This window comes from Acomys minous, assembly GCF_964271855.1.
Source record: "Acomys minous genome assembly, chromosome: 16".
NCBI lineage: Eukaryota > Metazoa > Chordata > Mammalia > Rodentia > Muridae > Acomys > Acomys minous.
This window is the reverse complement of record NC_140498.1, coordinates 17,280,686-17,299,398: the sequence shown is the minus strand read 5'-3', so window position 1 is coordinate 17,299,398 and position 18,713 is coordinate 17,280,686. Positions and strand designations below refer to the sequence as shown.

Below are 18,713 nucleotides of genomic sequence, written 5' to 3'. Positions count from 1 at the left end.
ACATACAGGAAGCTAGAGAAAACTTATTTCTAGAATTGGTACTCTGTATGGCTACTAGCATCGTGACAGAAAGTTTGCATATACATAATAATCTTATAGGTTTTGAGATAATATTTATACCTTCAGAAAAGTGTTAAAGAGTCAAATGAAAAGATTATGAGATTAGTGGCAATAGAATAGTCTCTTATTTTTTGTTTTCCTCCGCTTCATACCAGGTGTCTCTTTGTGTAGGAGACAGAGTTTTTGGGTTTTCCTTTAACGAGCATGCATGGATGCTCCAATCCCACAGCCAGCCTTGGTTTTTAACTGAATTGGCATATTTTCCACTTATGTCTAAAGGGCAGCAATACCACGTGGCCAACTTACTCTTTCTTGGGGTATTTTCTCTTGGTGATCCATCCAAAGTGGACATCCCCTTTGAATTTCAATCCACCTTTTGCAAGCAGCTTTTAAATTTAATCACTGTAATTCTTCTGTGCCTGCCTCTGCCTCCCAAGTGTTGGGATTAAAGGCCTGTGCCTCCCAGTGCTGGGATTAAAGCTGTGGACCACCTCCTGGCTGTGAATTCCTTATAATAGTTATTCTCATAGGGTTGTCCTGGTTGAATTTGGTTCTCCATTTCCCCTTATATTTCAGTATTAGGGGTAAACTGTCAAGTTTTTCAAATGTGTAATCTATCATTCTTGCTGATTTATTTTTGGATTACCTGGAAAATTTTAACATTCTGGTCTTAATGAAACTTGATGCCAATTGTCCACTATTATGTTATTTTTAGACATTTTGTCTATCTTGCCTGTGCAAGCTACATAAAATTTGTTGTCTTTACTAAGTTTTGCTGGGACTTGCCATTTCCTTTCATGCCTCCCACGACCAGATATCTTCGCCGTTTATCTGACTGTTAGTAGTTTTCCATTTTGGTGACCATATAGCCATAAATTGGAGAATATAGAAAATTCCCTTTTGCTTTCCCAGTTGGTTGTCCTATATCCAACAGTGCTGCACAGATTCTGTGGCTCCTTCCTCAGTACTGGCTATTCCATCCCACAGTCTGTATGTTGCCACTTTCCATTGTTTTTGGCTCCATCAGGGGTTGATGAACCATCTGTAAACCATGCATCAGCCAAATGTTGTGACCGTTGTATCGTTCCTTCTTCTTTAGGGAGAAGAGAGCGGTTTAGGGATGGGGATTACGGGCAGCTGAGTTATTTCCTCAGTGTGGGAAGGCACAGACCCCTTTGCTATCACATCCCAGTCATAAAGGAATTCAGATAGGTAGCCGTTCCACTGTAGTGTCTTTCCTTCCATCGCTAAGCCTGCGAAGGACTCAGCCTTCAAAGAGATCCAATCCGCCATTGTAAGGGGCTCCCATATGACCACAGGGTGGTTAGCAATGACTGAGTGTAATTCTCCATGCCTCGTAAAATATCCAGGTTTGTTTCTCAGAATATTTATTCCCCATATGTGGGAAGCATTTCCATTAGAAGCCAACAGGCAAGTGTTGGCGGATTCCTTTTTGCTTTATAAAGAGTTCCCAGTTGCCAATTCTCCAATAAATATGACATCCATAATTAGGGTATCACCTGGTTCAATATTAGTCAGGGTTGCATGAACAAAGGTGAGCTTGCCAGCAGTTACAAAAGCTGTCCTTTGTTCTGTCCCCCATTGGAAATCAGCTACCTCTCTAGTAACCCTGTAGAGGGTTTTTTTTTTAATAATCTGTATATATGGTATGTGATTTCTCTAGTATGCAGACATACCAATTAGGAACTGTATCTGAGTTTTGTTCCTGGGTAGTGGAATTAAAGGTATGCACCACCACCTTTTTCACCATAACTCTAGAATTTAGAAAACAACTAATTTATAGAGATCACCTGGTTCTGTTGGGATTAAAGGCATAGACTACCACCACTCTGCTCAAATATTTCATCTCAGCTCCAAATCACTTTGAATTTACTTTAAAAATTTTTAATCTCTTAACTGTGTTTTTAATACCAGACATCAAAAATATCCTTTTTATTTAAGAAGAAAACTCAAAAGCTGATGTCCAAGATCGCATGGGCCACATGGCAATCTACAGTCTAACATTCTAACGTGGGATTAAGACACACAGTTTAAGAAAACCCATTTTTCTTTTCATGCCAGTAATGCAAGTATGCCTTTAGTAAATTATGATTTGAAAATATTATATTTTATTTTTATGCCTGATCAAATGAAATGAAAGGCATTTGTTAGTCTTTGTAAGTTAGTTTGGACTGAATGAAGAAGCTGTCTGATGAACTACTACCTCTCCTTATTCAGGAGATCTCTCTTGCTCAAAGATAATCTTTATCAATCTTGATGGTGCCCACGGCTTTCCTTCTACTGTGGAAACAAAGGCAAAAACCTCTTCCCCAAACGTAACACATCCCAGTTTCCATTCTGAGGTCAACATATTTTAAATATATATATATATATATATATATATATATATATATATATATATATATATATACTGATTTAATTCCACAGTGGTTTTTTTTTTAATGTACAACCTTAACAGTCAGTGACTGTTCTTGATAATACCTTTCAATATTTTTCTCAGAAGCATTCTTTATTTTATAGTTTGCTTCTGAGATTGGAGGAACGTTAATCTGTGTTTTCCATTGCTACTACAAATCATGTCCCCCAAAATTTATGGCTGTATTAGTCACATTAATTTGCCTATTTGACCTTCTGGCCCTATATGCTCAACTCATCCTGAATTTTACTTTTACCTGAGATAAAGTTACAGTTCCTAGGAGCTGAATATTTGCCCCCTGAAGAGGCCAATCTGGATGCCAAGATTTTGATGAAATTACTATTACATTTGCACCTGTGTCTACCAAATCTTCTATTTCAATGCTATTTATTTGTATTTTTAGCTTTGGTCTCTGATTATTTATAGCAGTTTGCCAAAATATTTGTTTTCTGGTCTCTCTTGAATTTTTTTTGTTTTATCTACTGAAGCTGTTCTGTCCTTGGTTATATCCAGGGCAGTGCTGTTTTTTAACAACAGGCATTAAATCTGCTAATTCCTCTATGAATGAGTTTCTCCCATGCTGACAGGGAAGGACTGAATCTAATTTGATATCGGGACCTATAGGAGGCCCCTTAGGGCATTTCTTGACGACAAAGGGTTACCCTGCCTGTCCCTTGTTTATCTGAGCTCATTAGTCCAATGCCAGCCTTTACCACACCTTCTGCGTACTCAGGAAGGCTGGGACCTTTTTTTAAAATTATCTCTAGAAAAAACATTGTTTGTAGGAATGCTTTGCCTACAATCCCTTTTTAAATGACCTTGTTTACCACAATTAAAACATCTGGCATTTTGATTTTTCTTAAAACCTTTAGAAATTACTTCTCCTATCAGAGTACCATCATAAATGTGAGGTCCAACATCAACCATATTTTTAATCCATTCATCTATTGGTTCTGATCTTGCCTTTAAAGGCCTAATCAGACTTTTGCATTATGAATTAGCATTTTCAAAAACCAAATATTTGATTAGTATTTCTCTGATTTCTGAATCTGATACTATATAGCTGAAGTCAGTCTTTGCAAAAAAAAAAAAAAATCAATGAAGGCTTCTTTGGGGCCTTATATAATTTTAGTATATGACTCAGGCCTCTTTCCTGATTTTACAACTGTGTCCCGAGCGTTTAAAGCTGCTAAATGGCACAGCACCAAGGTCTGACTATCAAATTCAAGCTGCCTGTGTAACTCAGCATATTGACCTTTACCTAGCAGCTGATCCTGGCAACTATTAATACCTCTAGCCCCATTTTGTTGTTCTATGGCCCTAGCGTCCTCTTTCCACGTTCGCCATTGTAACTAAGGACCTGCTTCCAATATTGCTGTTGCCAAATCTTTCCAGTCTTGGGGATAATTCTGTTCGAGTTGTCCACAAACTTAGTATCTGCTTGCATAGGGTGAACTGTATACCATACGGAGCCATTGCTTCCTTAAATCTTCTCAAATATAATGTATCTATAGGATTCCATTTAATGTCCTCATAACCACCATGGGGGGTGCCTATCATCTCCTCATGGACCTTGTATGGTAACAGGATAAACTGAGGTTGGTTTTATAACAGCCTTGAGCTGCCCCTCTTCCTCACGTGGTGGCACGGTAGGTTCTTGTGTAAATTCCTCTGCCTGAGTGTTTTTCTCATTTATTTATAAGTCTGTCTATTTTTTTTTCTTCTAAGGCTTGTATGTTATTAATCCACTTTTCATATCTTTATTTTTCCTGTATCTCTGAAGCTTTTTTCACTGAGAGGGTACAGAAATCCACTATGGCCACTAAGGCTAAAATGAGAATTACCACACTGGCCATAGTCGTAATCTGCACTATGTAATCCTAGTTAAGCCATTTATCCTTCCATTTTCTGCTTCTATTTTCAAGCTATCTAAAGTAGCAATATTTAGTGTCCTAATGCCTGGTGTTTCCCATCCTTAACTCTCTCCTTGTGGGCTTCCCAAGTGACTTACCAAAGTTCATGGCTTCTCAGTTTGTCTGCAGTTGGCATGCTTTCTCTGCCCGTGTGGTTGCGTCATGTGTTGGAGCACCAAATGTTGTTTTTGTTTTTGTTTTTGTTTTTGTTTTTGTTTTTGTTTTTTAAAAATCTCAATCATTCTATTTTCCCAATAAAAAAGTCAGGATCCAGATGCTGGGGTGAAAGCCTACCAGCTCAGAGAGGCAGAGAAAGAACCCAACTGACCTTCCTACTCACCAAGTCCCAAAAGGAACAAAGGAAGAGCTCTTTCTCCACACAGTCTGTAAAACCCCTCAAAATATTCCTCAAACTCAGTGTCCCTCCTTTCTACTTCCTGTGTGTGTCTGTCTATCCTCCTGACTTCCTCTTACTCCCTCTGTTTTTTTTTTTTTCCTATGTTCATTCCATGTTACCTGGTTGCTTGCTCTGCCTCTTGACCTATGGTTGGCTTTATTTAATTTTGTTCAAGCGTAAAGCTCTTGAATGAAATGTGCGTGTCCTGCAGGGCTGAGCCACACCATCACTAGAAACAGGTTTTTCCAGTAAACAACACAATCTTGGTGTTCACAATGTGATCAGATACCCTGTAACATGGAATGAACTGTTAAGTGGCTGTCCTCTCAGGCTTAGTGATGCCTGCAGCACCCCTGGTTCCTAGGAGCAGGATTCTGAGCCTCACAAGGGTGTTGTGGGATCCAAGATTTACTCTGTGGTTGATGGACAGGTCTTGGTGACCCTCGGTTGTCAGAGTGCCAGAGGTGAGGGGACAGAGACATAGCAACTGTCACCCTCATCAGCCTTAGAGCTCCCTTAGAGCTTTTAAGGACCCCCACTCAATGAAAACCAGGATTCCTGGCTTCAGCATACAAAAGAATTTCAAGGACTAGGCAGCTCATGGTGCACAGCCGAGACTTACTAAAGTTGCTTTAACATAGGCGAAAGCCAGAGGGCTCAGAGAGGGGGGAGTGGTCTTTGCTGCAGGTGAGACACACCTGGAAACATGGGCTTGGGCTTCTTAGAGAAGAGTCACGGTGCATCACTTGCCTTATTGGTATGGGCCATTGCTCTCAAGTTGTAATGCAGCAGGTCATTAAGAAACCATCCACAACTGGGTGTGGTGGCGCACACCTTAAATCCTAACACTCAGGAGGCAGAGGCAGGCGGATCACTGTGAGTTCGAGGCCAGCCTGGTCTACAAAGCAAGTCCAGGATAGCCAAGGCTACACAGAGAAACCCTGTCTCGAAAAACCAATAAAATAAATAAATAAATAAATAAAAGAAAGAAAGAAAGAAAGAAAGAAAGAAAGAAAGACAGAAAACATTCACCCCAGTTGTCTTTCTCTCTTCTGATAAGCGAGACGGCTTGGAAATGTCTTGGGTGACGTTATACTGATCAGATGAAGCCAGGTCCCACTGGGGGGGAGGGGGACACACGAGAGCACTGGTATGTGTCCTTTCCATGTAAATGGGGTTTCTGGTGAGAGTGCTAGAAAAATTACGGATTTACATCTGGGAAAGGAACACAGGCCTTGAGCAGTTGCTGGTTGTGTGGCAATTCTTGCTTATGTTGTTGTTTGCCGATATGAGGCCTCAGCTGAGTCAGTAGCTTCACACCCCTCCTCATGTCCCCCAATTTTCCATGCCTTCCTACCCTGCCTTGAGAGAAGCAACGAAAGCACCAGGCGGAGAGTACATGTGGCCTCTGTCCTTAAAGGTCTTCTCTGCTCACTACAAGCTCTTTTTGTTTTTCCCTTGCCACTCACCATGAACACTGCAAGAGTTACCAGGGCCTCCTTATACAAAAACTAAACAAAACAAACTTCTTTTCCTATCTCAACCATCACTGTTTTTAAAAAGGGCAAAAACCAAAACCAACCAAACAAAACCCAGACCTGCAGAAGGGGCAATCCTATTTGTTTCCCTAACCCTGACCCCTGTGCTTTCCTCAGTGGCCACAGAGGCTTCTAGGCCCTCTCAAAAGATGCCGGGCCTTTTCTTTGGATGGAAAGTCAGGATTCAGGAATGGGTACCCTCAGTAGGTCAGCCTGAACAGCCTCCAATAGCATTCCCCAGGCCGGCTGGGGCCTCACTTTGCCTTAGTCTGAAAGAGATTTTTGTTTTCTGGTGAGAACAGCCCCAGCCTGACCTGGCTGCAGGAGCCAGCAGCAAGCAGGAGTGCAAACCCTTTCATGTGACAGGCCCAGAGTGGGGTGACACAGGCTAGTCAGCAGCAGGCCCTCCCCTGCAGCTTGGGAGGCAGGGCATTCATTTGCATATTCCCCCATTCATCCTGCCCTTGAAAGGAGGCCTGAGTTCCCAGGCCGAGGCCCAGCCAAGGGCCTAGGGCCTGAGCCTTAAGTTAACCCTGTGGGCTATGGGGCCAGAGGCTGAGGCTACAAGTGCTAGCCACCCCTGAGTGTAGATGCAGAAGGCATTGGACTTCTGTTTTTCCACATTGCTTTCTGTGGCAGTGGAAGAAAAGCCCCTTTATTTCTTCCTGTGGCAGCGAGAAAGCATAGCAATTTATTTTTGTCAGATGGTGACCTTGAACCAAAGGCAAGACTGATGTATTGCCTAATGTGTAAAGTGTGCGCGCGCAGTCATGCACGCGCGCGCACGCGCGCGCGCACACACACACACACACACACACACACACACACACACACACCCCTGAAACTATGGGTAAGGGAGCCATATAGCTTCCAGTCTATAGCAGTGGCACTCTTGGCCAAGTCAGAGAGACACAGCTTGCCTGGGACACTTTTGTATTCCTAGGCCTCAGGGTACCAGATAGTGGTCAGGTGACCTACAGGCTGTGCCTTGGAAGGCATGAGGCATACAGTGCCAGCTGTAATTGCTTACCTTCTGCAGCTAAATATCTCCTATCAGCCTCAGCTTCCTGCTCCAGTCCTTGGTACAGCCAGGCTGGTGCCTCTTTCCCCCACACTGAGGGATCTTGTCAGGTGCCAACACCTTACAGGCTCTTCCTGTGACTTACCAACCCAGTGTGTCACTCTGCCCTAGCCTAGCTGTCCTCCAGGTCCCCAGCCTGCAGTTCCATCCTTGCTTTTACACCATTTCTCTCTAAGCAGGCGTCCCCAAGAAAACAAGAGCATCCTTAAATGACAAGCGGGCCAGCAGGTCCTCCCTTAGTTTTCCCCCCTCCCACTTTTGTAACCCCAAGTGTGTCTTTCCAGGACCTTGTCTACCTCAAGGAACATGGTCCTAGCTAGAGAAGGCTGTACCTCCTGTACCTTGGCCATCTGCAGTTGGACTCTTGAGCACATGTTCCTGCCAGGAGAGCAGATGTGCCCTTCACTGAGCCTGGCCCTGCAGCATTTAGGGCACGTCGTCAGTCTAGGCTAGCAGTGAAATGGATTCCTGGCCCTGAGGCCAAGGCATTGGCAATCCCACCCTGGACTTGTCTGAAACAGAAAGGATCACGATGGGCTAGGATTTGCCTTCCTGCACACTGGCTAGCAGTGTCCCTCTGTCGTGCAGTGGCCGTGGCCCTCACCAGTATCCCTGGAGTTCTGCCTCCTGTCTCAGGGTGGCAGGAGGAACAATGCGACTTCAGTTTATCCACACAGCCTTAGTCCATCCCAGCCATCATTCCTGGTCGTTCTTCCTTGTAGATATCTCCAAAGGGGCGGCTACCATTGCTGTTGTTATCCCTCTTGGTCAGTAGTTTCACTGAGCCTGCCTTCTGGTAAGGACGAGGCTTATCTCAGGGCCTGTAAGAAAGATACTGTGTTTCTGTTTGTTACCCTGATCTCAAGGCTGCTTCTTTTCGGAATCTCAGGAAGTGCAGTCTGAGCCCTGCTTCACAAGTGTGCGGCCATGGTCTCCATAAGGGTTTGGGGTGAGTGAAAATGTTGAGAGGTGTTTGTTCTGAGGACAGCCATGAAGGTTGCTGAAGGCAGACGATGGAGGCGTTGTCACGGTGAGTTGGGGTAGCCAGGGAAGTGGCTAGTGGCAGTAAACCTCAAATGGGCCTTTCTGCCCATAAGGAGCTCTAGTCACCCTTAAGAGAGAGCTAGAATCAGGCTCCCCAGAGAGCTCCGGAGTGAGCCATTTGGTAACTCAGCAACCCTATCTCACAAGGGGTACACTTGGGGCCTCTCCTGGCAGTGTCTGGCTTGGGAAAGCCCTTGGCTCAGTCATCTGTGGCTCTGTAAATCTAATTAAAACCCAAGAGGAAAATGGAGTGGAAGCCCCTCCGTAGCCCAGGCTTGAGCTTGGATCGCTGTGTAGATGAGACAGTTGCTAGGCCTAGCGAAGTCTGCTGCATGGTGGTGCGGGTTAGAGTTGCCCAGATACCGTGTCGAGGCAGGAGCTTTTCTTACCCTGACAACTGGGCCATGCTTCCTAGAACTATCCCCTCAGCGACTTGCCCCTGGCTCCTTGCAGCTTCCACCCACCGGACCCTCTGGTTGGAGCCACTGGATTCACTGCCCCTTAAGTGTCCCTAAGAAGCATCCTAGGAGGTGTTTGTCCTCCTGAGAGCCATGTCTCAAGCTGTCTGGAGGAAAGTAGAGGAGCAATGGCAAGATGGCTTAGAGGGGAAGGGAGCTTGCCAAGTCTGACGAACTGAGTTTGATCCCAGGAAATCGTGTGGTGGAGGGAGAGAATTGAATCCTGCAAGTTGTCTTCTGACCATGCACACTGTGGTACTCTTGTAAATACATACACACACACGCACACAGAAACACACACACAAACACTATGGGAAATATAATAATAATAATAATAATAATAATAATAATAATAATAATAATAATAATAGTCAAGTAAAGGACCCACCAAAGAAGAAGTGAAATCCCACAGATTGGAGATGTCAAGGCCATGTTCCCTGACCTCCAATTAATGTCTCAGGTGTGTGTGTGTGTGTGTGTGTGTGTGTGTGTGAGAGAGAGAGAGAGAGAGAGAGAGAGAGAGAGAGAGAGAGACAGAGACAGAGACAGAGACAGAGACAGAGACAGACAGACACAGAGAGAAAGAGAGAGAGAGAGAGAGAGAGAGAGAGAGAGAGAGAGAGAGAGAGAGGAGTCATCTTCTGAGAATCCATGGCCAACTCTCCTCCCAGACTAAAGACTATGTGGCAACCAAGGAAGGTGGAAGGGCATGGGTTGAGGCCCTGGCAGGCTGGCACAGTGAGGGTTAAGGCCTGGTTGCTTGGCTTTGAGCTGGCCTGAGCTAGTACCGCCCCATGTGCAGACAAAGGGGGGGCAGTGGGGGCCTTGAGGGGCCAACAGCGCCTCACAGAGCTGCTCTGTGCCTTGGTCTCTGCAAGACCTGCTCCCACAGCCACTAGGGAAGCCATTGCTCCTACAGTCAATGCCTCTACTACAGCCCATCTTCTCAGAGCAGGCAGCCGCCGTTGCCATCAGCTGTCCCCGGGGGTGGGGCCTTCGCAACTTTTGTTCTTTGATCAAGATGTGGTAACCTGTTTCCCTGGGCTCCACAGGCCTTTAGAAAGGGAGGCTAGTTCTAACAGCACCAGCTCCACCACCTCCTCAGTGCCCGGAGACTGCTGGAAAGGTAGGATGGTGAAGGTATCGCCTTTTGTGAGTTGTCTTTGAGCTCCTGTGGCTGGCAAAGACATGAAGTAACCGATTCGTTCTAGCTGCTCTCCACAGAGCACTTCTCTTACTGCATGCCTGGCATCTACTCCCTACCCATGATTATATTTGAGGAGAAGCCCAGAGGGGTTTGGTGACTTGTCCAAGACCACACAGCTATCAAGAACCTAAATCAGGATTTGGAGCCTGATCTTTCCAGCACTGGATTCCACCTTCTGGCTCTTTCCCCCCTCCAACCTGTTTGCTAGAGTGCTACACCCTGGGGCCTGGTGAGACTGTGCTTTTTAGCCCTCCAGTGGGAGGTGACGTGGTTTTTTGATGGTTTGATGGCTTGGTTCATGTTGCCCACCATATCTGAAGGCCTCCGAGGTTTGCAAAAGTCTAGGACCCCACTAGACCAGGCCTGGCTGATGCTGGGTAACAAGGGGGAGCCAGGAGAAGATTCAGAGGACCATGGACATCCTCGGGGCCAGCATGCTGAGTTTGGACTTTTGGTTCTAAGGCAACTGGGAACCAGATGAGGTGTCTGAGCAGTGGTGTGACAGAGTCACATCTGTGTAACATGGAAATTAACTTTAGTGTAAATGTAAACACAGATTAGAGAAAAGAGATGTGTGAGGGGGCTAGCCTGAGAGGCTGGGCTGTGCTGGGTAGTGGCTGGCCGGGGGGCATCGGGCTAGGGGAATGGTCAGGTTTGAGAGCTTTATAGGGGTGGTCCTTCCATCCTGAGCAGCCGTTCGTACTGAAGTATAAAAGCAGCCTAGGATGGTGTGGAGTAGTGATGTGGGAAGCCGCATCAACAGAGGGGCCTCTCAAAGTTGGCTCACCATCTCCCAGGGCCATTGCTGTAGGATTTGTGTTTGGTGCTCTGACCCTTCCACTTTATCACCTTGGAATCGGCTCACTTTGTTCTGTTCTCTCCCGCCCTTGTTCACAGGGGCATGGCTCGTGCCACCCCCCACCCTCCAAGGTGAACTGGCAGGAAGAGGTGTCAGAGTGCCCAGCCTGGTCCACCACTTGGTATTCCAAAAGGGTCTTTGCTGGAGGGAAACGCTTGGGAGGAAGCTAGTTTCTGCTGAGGGTTGGGTCCTCCTGCCAGGTGAATAGTTACAAACACCCACAGACGCTTGCTTGGCAACGGCAGCACCGCTAGTCCCTGGGGTATTGTCTGTATCCCGCCACCCGTCATGGCTGCTGCGACCAGAAAAGCCTCCTGGGGCATGGAATGAGGCAGCTGGGCTTAGACCTCAGGGACCACCGCAGGTAATGGGAGGTCAGAGGAGGCCAAGGCCCTGTAAAATAACCAGAGACCAGACTCCCAGAACTAGTCTGTGCTTTCCCTTCCCCCACGCCAAGGGCTTGGTGGTGTGCTCTGGCCCCGAAGCCAGTGTCCTCAGAGGACCTGGACACGCAGCCCTGCCCTGCAGTGGCTCGCAGGTCTGAAGGGAACTTCAGAGTAAAAGCAAGCGCTTCTGACTGTCTGAGGAGGTGAAGCTGGAAAAACAGAACCCTCTGGTTGCCAAGGAGGAGGACAGGCCAGACTTGGGGCCAAAGGAGCTACAGCCACTGTGGATGGCTCCTTTGGTGGACAGCCCCCGGAGGAGCAGTGGGCTGCCCTTCACCTAATTCCCTCTATTGCTCCAGGTTGGAGGAGACCTGTGGTGTGTGCAAGGCAAAGAGCACATGACTGAGCCCACTGGCCGATCCCATGTCCAGACTCTGGTGGCTCTGCACATCCCCGCCACCTCCCGAGACCTGAACCTGGCTCCTTCTGACCGGGCAGTGGGTAGTCTTTTCTGTGCACTCAACATTACTGCAAAGGAGAGGAGAATTGTGGGAATGGGTTCATGTTGGCACTGGTGGGATAGCCACATAAAACCAGGGGACGTATGTGCCCCTGACTCACTTAAGTAGTCTGTGCCACGTTCTTTCAGTGTGTGTAGAGGTTATTGTCAGCACCAAACAATGTGGTGTATAGGACAGGTTTTTCTAAGACTCAGAAATTCAGAAAGTCTAGATAGGTCCCACTGTGCCTAAAGCTCAGAAACTATGCTCACAAGTTTGTGATCGTGACCCCTGTACAGGATTTCAGGGGCTCAAAGACTTCATTACCTCAACAGAAAGAGCCCTCAGTTCCCCGTGCATTTCAGGCACTCTCCAGCCTTTGTGTGTTGGCTTCTGTCTACCTGGGACACCCTTTTTCTCATTATCCTTCAGCCTTCACAGCTGTCACTCCCTGCCAGCAGCCTGCTCTCCCTTGTCATAGCTGAGTCAGGCACCTCCCTCCTCTGCGGCTTTGCGTCTGATCACAACCTAGACCATACTGTACAACACTTCCCACTCCCTCATGTCTACCCTGCAACTCTCAATTAGTGAGAACAGAGACCATGTGGAGGCTGCCAGGTACACGGGCAGGAGGGCAGATGGGTGACCTGGCCATCCCATGCTGTGCTCTGTGATGCTGTCAGCATCACACCCTCCTCCACCTTGGATGCCTAGTTTGTGCTACAGTTTGAGGTCTGTCTGTGAGCAAATGCCAAGGGTCAGAGGTTGCTGAGACCAAGATATTCTTTCAGCCTCTTTAATATTGTTTTAACCCATACAGTAGAGTCCTTGGGTGCTACATGGGGGCCCACTGAGTCAGTCCATTTCATTAAAGGAAACAGCCTTTGTTCAGAGCCTACCCCAAAGCTGACGGAGACATCTAGATTTCCCACTACGTAGTGAGTCACTTATCTGATAGATTTGGCTGCAACTTGGTCTTTCCATCTATGTTTTAGGTAAGTGGATGTCCCTAGAAGAGAAGGCCAGTTGGCCACCTGCCCAGAGACCTCCTTCCCTAGAGAGGTTTTCCTTGGTGAAGTCACTGTGGTCTGTAGCTGTGACTCTGATAATGACGAGAACCTAATTTGGTCAGTTGACCTGCAGTAGTGTGTGTGTGTGTGTGTGTGTGTGTGTGTGTGTGTGTGTGTGTGTGTGTTCCTGTGGGATGTTTGTCCTTATCATTGGTCTCACTTAAGAAGACTGCTTGCTGCCAGGAGCTGGAGAGATGGCTCTGCAGTTAAGAACACTTGCTGCTCTTCCAGAGACCCAGACTCAATTCCTAGCACCTACGTGGTGGCTCACAGCTAACTATTACTCCAGTGTCAGAGGATCTGATGCCCTCTTCCTGACCTCTTTGGGTGCCATGCATGTGTGTGGTGCACAGACACACAAGCAAGCAGAACATCACCACGCACATTTAAACAACAAAAAGACTTCTGATAAAAATTGGGCGTCAGGCTCCACAGACGGGGACAATGCCTTTGCCAGGCTAGGCGCCCACTTTCACGGGTCCCTAGGAACACCCATACCTGGAGGCTGGCAAGTGTCCCTGGGACTCAAGAAGCCTCTGTGCATCTTCAAAACTACACTCCTATGGAAGCTCAGGATCTGGACCGAGCAGCCTCTGTCCAACATTTAAGCCACCTGGCACAGGCCTGCCTCTGTTTCTCTTTCTGAGGCTGAGCATCCTCCTGCATCTTAAACATGTCTTCTAGTTATGTCTGTAGTTCTGTGGCTATGCCCAGTGGTACTGTGCCTGTTTTAAAGATAGGCAAGTGCCGGTTCATAAAGGTGGCGTATGCTTAACCATATGTAGCTTATAAATAAAAAAGCGACTTGCACTGAAGAACTTTCTTCCCTCTGCCAATGATGAATTTGCACGCTGCTGACCTCATGCCACATGGTAATGTTACAGTTTAACACAACTACTATTTATTGGAATTTAAGCTGCTTTCTCCTCCCACAGAGGTCAAGCGATTGTTTAGCTCTCAACCCATGGCTCCAGAGTCACCACTGTTGGCATTTATTTTCGTTTTCCATAAAGGAAAAATCATACCTACTGTTTCCATGATGTCAAGGGCCCATAAGGAGCTAGCCTGCAGATGGTGCAGGGTGGTCTAGAGCCTGCCCTGCTATCACCAGGATAGCAGATCTATACATATCCCAGGAGGTTCTAGCTCCGGGTGTTACTAGGTAGTGACACTAAGGGGTCCCAGTGTGAATGCTAGCGTCTGACACCGGAACAATTCTTCTGTACCCTCTCAGTCCTGAGCAAGGTGCAGAACCCAGAGTCCTGAAAGCTGTACCTGCTCTGCCAATGGGTCACCACCTAGCAGCTAATAGGAGGACACAAGAGATCTCTGGGAGATGCCCTGCTAACCTCCAGAGCATCTTCCATGTCTCCCTGAGAAGCCCACTGCACTCTCTTGGACGACGGTGGCTAGGGGTGCACCCACCCTCACATCAGAGGAGGCACTGGTACTACTAGATCCATCTATTACTTTGAGACCTTCCTCTCTTAGCTTTCTACTTTCCTCTTCCCTGAAGTTTAATGCCTAAACATTTCCCTCTGCTCCATTAACTGTATCCAGTCAAGGATGGAGGCCAGCTATGCCTCTTGGTACCCCATGTGTGGTAATGCAGAGCCACACGGGTCATATTGTCATAGAGGCATTGCCTTCAAGTCATGAGGCCTGGAGGTATCTACCTGGGCTAGTCCATGGGCTTTGCCAAATCCTTCTTCCTTCTCTCCTTCAGAGTCAAAGCCTAGGCTTAGAGCTCAGAGGTGGCTCGGGTACAGGCTGCATCCCTCCACCCCACTCATCCTGTCCTCAACGACGGATGCTTCTGCTGTCTGTGCATACTCTCTGTATCCCCAGAAGCAAACATAAGGAAAGGGTCACGAAGGACCCTGAGGCCTGAAAGACTCCGAGATGGCCCCTGGAGATGTGGGAAACAGCTGTCCGCCATGATCCCAGGCCCGGGCAGGTGGTTCTGAGGACCCACTCCACGGCCTGCCTGTCTAGTCTCCTCCGTCACCTGTCTCTTATCTCCTACAGAGATCGTCCTCTCACTTCTGGAGAAGATGCAGACCCAGGAGATCCTGAAGATCCTGCGGCTGCCCGAGCTAGCGGACTTGGGCCAGTTTTTCCGCAGCCTCTCAGCCACTACCCTCGTGAGTATGGGTGCTCTGGCTGCCGTTCTCGCCTACTGGCTCACTCACCGGCCAAAGGCCTTGCAACCGCCGTGCAACCTCCTGATGCAGTCGGAAGAAGTGGAGGTGAGCAGGGCAGGAGTTCTCCCGTCATGCAAAGTAGCTCCAGAAGGTAGAAGCCAAGCCTGTGGCTGGCTTGACCCCATGTGGCCAAAAGAGTCTTGGTGTTCCCTGGTAACCAGCCCGCCTGCTCTGCAGCAGCCTTGGGCAAGGCCTCCAGCAAGACAGTCACCCCCCAGAGCCCCCTCCCAGTCCCCCTACCCCTGCCTCTGCCAAGTACTGACCCTAGGCAGAGCCTGAGCTCCTTGACCAAATAGGTTAAGCAGGTCCTCAGGGCTGTAGGGTCAATTGACTCCCAAATTCTTGCCCCCCAAGTCCTGGCTGACAGGGACCAGAGCTGAGCTCATCCCAAGGCCCTGCCCCCTCCCTCACAGCACCTGGGTTCACAGGAAGCTTAGCAGCAAGGAAGATGCACTGACTCGCTTGCAAGTGACTCTGAGATCTGCTTCTCTGTGGAACTTAAGGACTTTGGTTTGAGTTTGGATTTAAGATTTGTTTGATGTGCACTGGTGTTTTCTCTGCATGTATGTCTGTGTGAGGGTCCCAGATCTCCTGAAACTGGAGTTACAGACAGTTGTGAGCTGCCATGTGGGTGCTAGGAATTGAACCCAGGTCCTCTGGAAGAGTAACTAGTTTTTGCTGTTGTTTTGGTTTTGGTTAGTTGGTTAGGTTGGTTTGGGGGCTTTTTTTTTTAGGGGGGGTTGGTTTTTTTTTGTTTTTTGTTTTTTTTTTTTTTTTGCTTTTTTTGCTTTTTTTGTTTGGTATTGTTTTTAATTCTGCCTGTGTTCTACACTTTGCTATCCATTGTCCATGCATAGTATATTCACATAGTTCATACTAAACAAAAGGTCCCAGGCTGAGAAACGTCTGCTTCCTGCAGCTGGGTTTTTGGCTCTGTTATCAGTTCTGTCCCAGTCAGGAACAAATGGACTGACGGCTCCTATTCCTAACCGTTTGGTTGTTGGTTTGTTTCCTAGACAGGCTCTCATGTAACCTGAGCAGGCTTCAAACTCTTGCTCCTCCCGCCTCTGTTTCCCCCACCTCCCACCCCCGGGGCTAGAATTAAGGTGTGTGTCACCACACTCAGCTCCCCTGTTTGAAGTGAGATCATGCTATGCACACTTGTACGGCTCACTTTGTTCTTGATCACACACTTGGGGTGACCATCAAGCCGGCAGTGTTTTGCCAGCTGGGAGGAGAGCACAGGAGAGCGGGGCCCTGGGTTCTCATGCTATCTTCCTAGGGGGAGGAATAATGTGTGAAAAGGCCCAGGTATGCTTAAAAGTGTGTGGTGTTGGGACATGGTGGTTTGTGTTTGGCACTGGGCAGTTGGAGAGGGGCTGGAGAAGACCAGCAGTGTAGGGGGCTGGAGAGATGGCTCAGAGGTTAAGAGCACTGTCTGCTCTTCCAGAGGTCCTGAGTTCAATTCCCAGCAACCACATGGTGGCTCATAACCATCTAGAATGAGATCTGGTGCCCTCTTCTAGTGTGCAGGTATACACTGTATACATAATAAATAAATATTAAAAGAAAAAAAAAAGAGGACCAGCAGTGTAGTGATGAGAATTCCAGCTCCTACTCCTGGGTCTGTGGCCCTCTCTAGACTGCTCTTACCTCAGGTTTATCTAGAACTCCACAGATTACCCACAGTTCCTCAGCATTCTGTGCTCCTATGCCATAAATGTGTGCTTGCTACTGTCTGCTGCACATTCTGCCTGCATCCATCAAACTTCAGTCAGGCGCCCCTGCCCATCGCACAAGGCCCCCCTGTCCCTGGCACACAGTCTCTTACGGTGTTGTATCTGTTGCCCAGGTACAAGGCGCGTCTGACTGCGTGTAGCCCTAACTTCCCACATGGGTCTTTCTTGGGCAAAACTGGCCCAGCAGAAGTTTCCACTCCAAATGGTCAGGAGCCACCTGTGGTTTTGCATTTAGCTGTTTGTTCCATGGTACTAATTCTTCCTTAGACTCAATGTTCCAAGAACTGGCTGGCCCTGAGCCATCCCAGGATAACCCAAATAGTGTTGAGAGATCAGGCAGAGCTGGGGTTAAAGAGCTCTGGGTTTGGGGACCTTGGGGAGGAAGAAGGCACAGATGTGATGCCAACTCCTGTCCCTGGTCCCATCACGCTCCGTCCTCTGCATTGTTGAGGGCCCAGGATGTCGCTGCCCAGTCTGCCCCCTGACACACACACACACACACACACACACACACACACACACACACCTCTTAGGCTTCAGTTCCTGAGAAAGTGCCTTAAAGCACAGTCGTCAGCCAATCCATGCTAGCTTGCCAATGATGGATGCCAACTTCTTAGCTCAAGGCTACACACAGCTGTCCTAGGGGCATAGCAATAGATGGCTGGATGCAGCGTTCCACTCTACTCTGGAGCTATGTCTCAAGAGTTACCGACGAATGTGGGCATTCTGTGTGTGGTATATACATGCTGTGCATTTGTCGAGTGTGTATATTTATGAAGACATTGTTAAACTGGGCCTGTGTGTGGGCCTTATGTTAAGTGTGAATGCCAGTAAACTGGGTATGTATACTCTGGTGTGAGCAGGCCATGAATGTGAGTACTTCCAAGCCTTAACTATATGAACCAGGAGTGCATCCAAACTGTGTACACACCAGGACCCATTCCGGATGTCCCTGGCCACCTCAGTCAACTTCCTTGGCATGCTTGGTTTCTAGGACAGTGGTGGAGCTCGGAGATCTGTGATTGGGGACAGCACTCAGCTGCTTACCCACTACTATGACGATGCCCGGACCATGTACCAGGTGTTCCGCCGTGGGCTTAGCATATCAGGTGAGGAGGGGCGTATGGAGGGTTGGTACCAGGCACTGAGCAGGTCTCCAGCATGGGGCTAGGGACACAGCAGGCCTCAGGTCAGCAGAGAGGCCCTGGTCCTCCCACCAGTTAGAGAAGGAGCTGATTTACACGGCTCAAGGCTGACGTCGGCTTTGCTTCACCCCTGCACACTGACCGTCTGATGACAGGCCTTGTACTCTGTACACACACATGAACAGCCCCTGGGGAGCCTAGAACTATCACATCACACTGTCAACCCTGAGATGCCTCAGTGGTCCCAGAGTATGAGAAAAAGGGAGGCAGTCACAGAGGGCTATCCTGCTACTTTAAGTTCCCTTTTAGATCTCCCATAAACTGTCACATAAGCCATAGTGGGAACTGGGTACCACGTTATCCCACTCCCGGCTTCCCAGGTCCCTGGGTAGAAGCTGTTTCTATAGCGTTACAACCATCTTGGGCCACAGCAGGTGAGACTAACTGCTTGAGGGAAGTTTCCTGGACCCAGAGAACATTATGTCTACCCTGATCTTCATGGACAGGGTCAAGAGGTGAGTCTATCCACTTCCTTCCTTGACACTAGGCCCACTTGTCTCTCTGCAGGGAATGGGCCCTGTCTTGGCTTCCGGAAGCCAGATCAGCCTTACCAGTGGCTGTCCTACCAAGAGGTGAGTAAGGGGGCCCAGGCCCCATCCTGTCGAGCCCTGGAGA

General features: G+C 48.0%; 1 protein-coding gene across 5 annotated transcripts in view; it reads left to right on the top strand.

The window, feature by feature from the left end:
* The window catches only part of ACSL6 (acyl-CoA synthetase long chain family member 6), a 67,179-nt gene that overhangs the window by 8,018 nt on the left and 40,448 nt on the right, over positions 1-18,713 (top strand). For 3 of the 5 annotated variants that reach the window (XM_084762797.1, XM_084762795.1, XM_084762794.1), the window contains exons 2-4: positions 14,979-15,199; positions 17,888-18,002; positions 18,606-18,670. In XM_084762797.1, the coding sequence (XP_084618923.1) occupies positions 15,005-15,199; positions 17,888-18,002; positions 18,606-18,670 (375 nt within the window). In that variant the 5' untranslated portion in view covers positions 14,979-15,004. Of the gene's footprint in view, positions 1-8,436; positions 8,457-9,783; positions 10,055-14,978; positions 15,200-17,887; positions 18,003-18,605; positions 18,671-18,713 lie in introns of those variants that run through there. The other 2 variants (XM_084762796.1, XM_084762798.1) reach the window with 2 other exon arrangements.